General features: G+C 50.4%; 1 protein-coding gene across 1 annotated transcript; it reads left to right on the top strand.

Annotated features, from left to right (window-relative positions):
- Positions 1-406: 406 nt before the first annotated feature.
- Positions 407-7,399, top strand: LOC123255074 (solute carrier family 22 member 6-A-like; the record flags this gene model as incomplete). The annotated part of the gene is made up of 4 exons (XM_044683932.1): positions 407-510; positions 2,831-2,985; positions 4,339-4,507; positions 7,276-7,399. Coding segments are annotated over 4 exons (552 nt in total), but the record flags the coding sequence as incomplete, so codon positions are not given.
- Positions 7,400-7,706: the final 307 nt, after the last annotated feature.

Below are 7,706 nucleotides of genomic sequence, written 5' to 3'. Positions count from 1 at the left end.
CTTCCTTCCTTCCTTCCTTCCTTCCTTCTTCCTTCCTTCCTTCTTTCCTCCTTTCCTTCCTTCCTTCCTTCCTTCCTTCCTTCCTTCCTTCCTTCCTTCCACCAGGGTGGTGAGGGTTCATGGAGAGCAAACAAAAAAACCTCTATTTTGCAGAAGAAGAAGTTTAAGGCTTAGCTGGAAGGGACTTTAGAGCCCATCTAACTCAAGGCACAGGAGACTTAAATGACTTGTCCATGGCTGCAAAGGTAGTAAGTGCCACAGACAGGATTAGAATTCAGGTTCTCTTCACTCCAATTCCATCATTCTTTCTATAAGTCTGTTTGGACTCTTAGTTAAGACCATCTGAGTATTCTTTCAGTTGTCAGCTTTTCATAAACTTTATTGCTCTTTCCTCCTTTGCTTTCAGTGGGATTTGGTCTGTGAGTCTATGGTCTTGAAGATGATACCACAAGCTGTCTACATGTCTGGGATCCTAATAGGCAGTATTGTGTGGGGCTACCTTTCTGACAGGTGAGTGTCCCCTAGTTCTTGGAGCCTCCATTCCTTTTTTTTATAACCCCTCACCTTCCATCTTAGAGTCAGTACTGTGCATTGGCTCTAAGGCAGAAGAGTGGTCAGGGTAGGCCATGGGGGTCAAGTGACTTGCCCAGGGTCACACAGCTGGGAAGTGGCTGAGGCCAGATTTGAGCCTAGGACCTCCCGTCTCTAGGCCTGACTCTCCATCCACTGAGCTGCCCAGCTGCCCCCTGGAGCCTCCATTCCTGATGGTTCCTAGTAGACTTATGGAGTTGAGTTTCTGAGAATCTGGTTCTGTGGTAACAAACTGAGCCAGGCAGCCCCATAATTCAGCCAGTGCTTGCCTTAGTTTCTGAGACATTGCTTCTGACCCAATGCTGAGCAGAGCAGGGCTAGGGCTCTGCCGCCACTCATGGAAGCCCCTGAGGACTTTGTAGCAAATACCTCCCTCTCTACAAAGACCCTGGAGCCAAGGGCTAATAGCATAAACTCCAAGTGTGGTGTTTAAAGTTGGCTGTGTTAGGAGGGACGAATAGCACTGAGGCATCCGCAGATACTCCAGCTCCAGCTGGCTTCCCCAAGCTAAGGAAGCTCACAAGGGAGCACCACAGTTTCTTTCATCTCCAAAAATGCTTCTTAAATAGGAAAGAATGGAAACAGGAGGGACAGAAGCAACAGCAAGACCATATGCTCTTAGCCAGCCCAGGTTGGAAGAGTAAACTGATAGAGTTGTCTCTGCCTCTGTCTCTGTCTCTCTCTCTCTCTGTCTGTCTTTCTCTTTCTGCTTTTGCCTCTCGCCTCTCTTTCTCTGTCTGTCTCTGTCTCTCCCTCTCCCTCTCTCTGTCTCTGCCTCTGTCTCTCTCTGTCTCTGCCTCTCCCTCTCTCTGTCTCTCTCTCTCCCTCTCTCTTGTCTCTCCCTCTACCTCTCTGTCTCTGTCTCTCCCTCTCCCTCTCTCTGTCTCTGTCTCTGTCTCTGCCTCTGTCTCTCTCTGTCTCTGCCTCTCCCTCTCTCTGTCTCTCTCTCTCCCACTCTCTCCCTCTCCCTCTCTCTGTCTCTGTCCCTCTCTCTGTCTCTCCCTCTCTCTGTCCCTCTCTCTGTCTCTCCCTCTCTCTGTCTCTGTCTCTGTCTCTCCCTCTCTCTGTCTCTGTCTCTGTCTCTCTCTCTTGCTTCCTCATCTGAATGTAGGCAGCCAGGCTAGAGAGAGGTAGATGTTCATTCTGTCCACTTGGTTCCTTTTGAATGCACATTGGTTCTGACTCAGAAGCCAACCAGAAGTTTATTTCTTCCCTATGCGATTAGAGGACTAGAAACAGCCTCTCTCTGCGTCCTTGGCAGCCAGGGCGCTCGGCTTCCCGGGCTGCTCCGGCTTCCCTGGCTGCTCCGCGGTGCAGCCTGTGTACAAAGATGGGCCTTCCTTCCATCGGCCGGTCCTCTGTTACCTGTAAATCAGGACATACAAGGCTACGAGGGAGTCATGGAGGGGGCCAGGGAAGGGCTCCCGGTGGATTGTGGCAGCTGGGCCGAATCTTGAAGGAACCCGAGGATTCTAAAGGGTCAGAGTCTGAAGGGGGAGCAGCCCTAGCCTAGGAGACAGCCAAAGGCACGGAGGGGGGAAATGGCGAGGAGGACGGTGCTGCCAGACTCTACATAGAGTTCCTGGAAGGGAGCCAGTAAGAAGAAGGGACAAATAGGAAGGGGCTGGTTTCGAGGGGCTTTATTGTTTTTAATTTCATTTTTGCTTTTGTCTCCCACGTTCTCGGCCTCCCTCCAGCCCACGGAGGAGGACGTTGGGCGCAGTCAGAGCTGGGGGGTTTTGACCGTGAGGTGGCTCTCGCCAGCCACGGGGTGGGAGGGTAGCCCAGAAGGCTGGGAGATTCCGAAAACTCCTTTACGACAGACACGCCCAGCGTGCAGCTTCTTAACGTGGAGCGTGTGAACGTACAGCATTGTCTGGATCCCCGTATTTTGGTATAAGTTACGAGTTTATTTTATGCCTTTAATGACACGATCCTGAGGAGCCATTCAGGGGCCTCCCTGGATTGCCAAAGGAGTCCATGACTCAAACCAAGGCTGGGAACCCCAGGAGGCAAGGCCGGCTCATGTTCATAGGCAGGGACCATGAGGTCTGTAGAGGGGAAATGACCTACCCAGGGTCACCTAGGTGAGAGATGGAGGAAGGGGGCCCACTTTCACGAGGAGATGAAAACAGTGGGGCCTTCCAGGCTGAGCAGAGCTGGAGTTGGGAGGCTACAGCAATCGTCCTCCCCCGCCTCTGCTGGCCCTGCTCTAACCCGTCCATTTTCTGTGACTCAGGTTTGGGCGGAAGATGATATTAATGGCCTGCTACCTGCTGATGACAGCCGGCGGGAGCAGCTCCGCCTTTGCGCCCAGCCTCGGCTTCTACTGTGCCTTCCGCTCCCTGACGGGCTTCGCCGTGGGGGGCGTGCTGATCGCCAGCGCCTCCCTCCGTAAGTGTCTCCCGCTTCCTAGAAGCCAGAGGGGACCCCAGCAACATTTTAAACATGGGGGGACCAACGTCCCCAGAGCCTTCCCGAAGGCACCTAACGAATTCTTGAGAGGAAAGACTAGAACCCAGCACCCGGGGCTCCTGGCTCCGAGGGGAAGGCAAACGCTGGAATCTCTCGGGGTATAGTCTGAGAAGGAGGAGAAGGACTAGGACTTGACCCTTCATGGGGATACCGTAGAAAGGATTGGGGAGCGGGTTGGGCTAACGAGGGCTGAATCCTTCTTTGCGGGTCCCTCATGCCCACCCTCCAGCTGGAAATGGCCGCCAGGGCTTTGGCCGGACCCCCGGCTCTTCTTCCTCCAAGCTGCTGAAGCTGGGATCGCATCCGCTGCGAGGGTTCCGTTACTGTCCATGCAAACGCTTCCCAGCCGCACACATCCAGCTCTCGTCTCTCTCCTGAGTACCGCCTGGACCTCTCGTCCTGGCTTTCCGGTGGTCGTCCCAAACTCGGCCCCTCCAAAGTGGATCTCATGATTTCCTCTCCCAAGTTCGCCACTGATGGAGGACATCGAGCTCCCCCTCACCCAGATTTCCCTCAACTCCTCCCCTCCCCTCCCTTCCCCAAAGTGTCCAATCCATGGCCAAATCCTGTCTTTTCTCTCTTCATGACGGCCCTCATAGACATCCTCTTCTCTCTGCTCACATGGCTGCCATGATGGCACAGGCCACACCCGGACTGTTGGGGTCACCCATAATTGTTCTCTCTGTTCTTTTCTCTGGAAGATAAAATAATGATATAGAAAGTCTCTATGAGACTTGAAATCATGAAAAGCCTGCAAAATGTAAAGCTCAATATAAGGGGGCAGAGGATTAGAGCGAGGGCTGGAGACCTGAGGTCCTGGCTTCAAATCTGGCCTCAGGTACTTCATAGCTATGTGACCCTGGACAAGTCATTTAACCCCCATTACCTAGCCTACCACTTTTCTGCCTTGGGACAGATACCCCGTATGATTCTAAGGCAGAGAGTAAGGGTTAAAAAAGCCCCCCAAAATAAATGTCTGACATTTTTATTGCTAGTGATGGGGCCCTGAGCACTTCCCTTTCCTCCCTGAGTTTTAGGGTGCTCGTCCCTCAGTTGGAGATGGTATTTGCAGTGAGCGGTTCACTGGGTGGTGGTGAGGGAGGCACTTTGTAAAACAGAAAATACGACAGAAAAGTCATAATGCCAAGGTTTCTCGGCTGTGTTGCCACCCAGGGGCTTCCCTATACTAAAGAAATCACTGATGTGCCCCCCCCCCCATCAAGGATGACATTCTTTTTGCCCTCTCATTCTGCCATGTGGGTTTCCTTTCAGTGGTAGAATGGACACAGAGCCAATCCCGGACCACAGCCATCACCCTCTTGTCCTCCGGCTACAGTATAGGCGTGCTGCTGCTGAGCGGGCTGGCCTACCTCATCCGGGACTGGCACATGCTTCATCTGGCTCTGGTTCTGCCCTGTGGATTCTTCTTCCTCTACTCCTGGTAACTGCACTTTGGCATCCCCTCCGGGTTAGAAGGATGCCAGGGGGCTGGAGGGTCAGCCCCTCCGTTCTACGGTGGTCCTGGTAATGTCCCACCCAGTCCTGCTCACCTGGCCATGGGGCCATTTTAGTTATCTAGAGGGAACAAGAAGGAGGAGCAAAGGAAACAGGATCCAGGACCATTGCAGAGCCTGTTATCAAAAGTAGGTAATCTACGAAGGTCTCAGGCAATTTGGGTAGTGAGGAGGGATAAAAGGTGATATAGGTGATTTGGAAGGGGAATGAAGGGGATAGCTGAGTGTAGGGAAGGGATGAATGAGGTGGTATATAGGAAGGTAACGGAATGACAGGGAATATGCAGGAGGGCAGCTTAAACAGACTTATTCACCAAGACTAGAGACAGAGGATACTGAGGAAATAGGCTGAGGTTCTTCAATCAGGGAAGGTATCTCTAAGGTACAGGGGGAATTGGGCCAGTCAGAAAAGTTTTATATTTGGCTGGAGAACTTCTCTTGTTAATTTCTAAGTCCTTTGAGGGAGGAGACAAAAGGGCTCCTCCCTGCCAGTGAAACTGATGGCTGCAGGAAGTCTCAGGTAGGTACTTCCTGCCAAAATGGATGCCTGCAGTTCCCTCAAGAAATAAAAAGAAATAATTCCTTCCCTCTTCAGCCCTTGCCTTAATCTTCGATACAATGATTTACCAGAGGCTTTGAGTAGGTAACAAAGGGGATTTATTAATGTCAGGGACAATCAGAGGAGAGAAGGGTTTAGGGTTTTCTAACAGCCACTAGGGAGAAAGCTGATGATGGAGGAAAAGTCACAGGAGGGGGTTAGACTGAGAGCCTGCTCTCCCAGTCAGGAAGGTTTGACTGTCTTAAAGTAAAGTATTTATTAAATCAATAAAATAAGGGATAGCTTGATTTAAGGATGTCCTACTTGCCCACAGAAAACTAAAACCAAGATGTCCAACCACCAAGCCCACCCTTCCTCCTAGGGCCCAAAGGGAAATTCAGGGAAAAAGCAGAGATGTAATATGGAAAGATCAGGGAGAGGACTAGAGAAATCAGCTAGGTCCAAATGTCCCAAAAGACAAAACACAGACCAAGGCAGAGTCAAAAGCAGAACCAACAGGCAAAGCCAAAGGCAGAAGGCAAAAGCCCCATCAGTTGGAACTTCAGCCCTATTTATAGCCTCAGGCTCCAAATGACTTTCTGAAAATTCTAAACTCCTAACTACCAGGGCTGCTTACAGTTGAACTTAGCAAAAGCAAAAGCTTCTGTAGCATCCTTGCATTACAAGCCACAAAATCTCAATCTAGTCCCTCTCAGCTCTCCCCATTGGATCCTCCAAAGGGATGCAAGAAGGAGATGAAACTCTCACTTGTTTTATCTCTTTTTCCCCTTTGCGCTGGCTCTTTAATGACACAAGAGTCAAATGGCCAAGTCAACACAAATTTATGGAAGCCTTACTATGTGGAAGGCACTGGTAAGCACTGAGAATAGGGACGTAAGCGGACAGATCATCCCTAGGGGCAGCTGGGTGGCTCAGTGGATAGAACTCCAGGCCGGGAGATGGGAGATCCTGGGCTCAAATCTGGCTTAAGACATCTCCTAGGGGACAACAAGGTGGCTTAGTTGATTGAGAGCCAGGCCTAGAGGCGGGAGGTCCTAGGTTCAAATCTGGCCTCAGACACTTCCCAACTGGGTGACCCTGGGCAAGTCACGTAACCCCCATTGCCTAGCCCTGACCACTCTTCTTCTGCCTTGGAGCCAATACACAATATTGATTCCAAGATAGAAGGTAAGGGTTTAAATTGAAAAAAAAAAAAAAAAAAAAAGACACCCCCTAGCGGTGTAACCCTGGAAAAGTCACTTATCCCTCATTGCCTGGCCCTTACCATTCTTCTGCTTTGGTACAGATGCTTAGTGGTAATTTTAAGCAGAAGGTAAGGGTTTAAAAAGAAAGAAAGATCATCTCTGCCCTCAGTGGGCTTGTCGTCTAATGGGAGAAGACAATTCATAAAGGAAGCAGGGGGCATTATTATGTGATAATGATAATAGCTAACATTAATAAGGTACTAATATGCCAAGTGCTGGGCTAAGGGTTTCACAATTATTATTGCGTTGGACCCTCACAACTGCTAGGCACTATCATTATTTCCATGTTGCAGGTGAGAAAACTGAGGTAAACAGGGGTTAAGTAACTTCCCCAGGATCACCCAGCTAGGAAGTCAGAATTTGAATTTAGGGCTTTCTGAATCCAAGCCCAGAGTGCTCTCTCTACTATGTTTCTTACAACACTGCTTTTCTTGTAGGTAGCATGTTGGGTAGGAAAGATGTACAAGAGGTTGGGAGAGATCTACCCCACTAGAATCTCAGAATGCAGGAGCTAGAAGGGCCTTCAGAAGTCATCTGTTTTAAGCCTTTTCTACTTAAAAGCTGAATGATCCTCAGCAAGAACCTTCCTCCTTTCTCAGACTCAGTTTCCTCAACTGTTAAATGGGAATAGTACCTGCAGCACCAACCTCATAAGCCATTGGGAAGATCAGAGAAGATGATGTTTTAAAAAACTTTTCGAACCTTGAGGCACTATAGACACGCCAGCTGTAGCTAGTTAGTAGTAAAGCCACAGAAAAACATGATTCCAGATGTCTTAGGGATTGGGAAGTCTCAGAGGGCAGCAGCAGTCTCAGGATGGCAGAGGAGCAGCAGGGAGCGGGGCATCACGTCCAAAGCTAACTATTCCACTTTGCATTGGTCCTCCGATCAGGTGGATGGCTGAGTCTGCCCGATGGCTGCTTATCACTGGCAAACTAGACTCTGCGCTCCGGGAACTCCGAAGAATTGCTCGAATCAATGGGAAAAAGGAAGCCGGGGAGATGCTGACCTTGGAGGTGAGAGGGAGAATGGGGAGCCAGCTGGGACAGGTAGAATAAGGGGACACCCTCTTTTTAGCTTGGATGAGGGATTTGGGTGGGGAGACAAGAGTCCCAGGGATGCTGGTGCATGGGCGCCTGCGGTGGTGGGGAGGAGCCCAGCTTCCTCTTTTCATTATTCTTAGGAACTAGGTGCCAAGCTCGGTGGTTTTTAAGTGGGTGAAGAATTGAAAGTGCTTTAAATTGTGGGTCCTGGGGCAAAGGCAGGACTGCCACCCCCATTTACTCAGAGGGTTTCCTAGCAAGCCATTTCTGTGCTCTGCGC

Source organism: Gracilinanus agilis, unplaced genomic scaffold, assembly GCF_016433145.1.
Source record: "Gracilinanus agilis isolate LMUSP501 unplaced genomic scaffold, AgileGrace unplaced_scaffold38811, whole genome shotgun sequence".
Classification (NCBI taxonomy): Eukaryota; Metazoa; Chordata; class Mammalia; order Didelphimorphia; family Didelphidae; genus Gracilinanus; species Gracilinanus agilis.
This window is presented reverse-complemented; position numbering and strand designations above follow the sequence as displayed.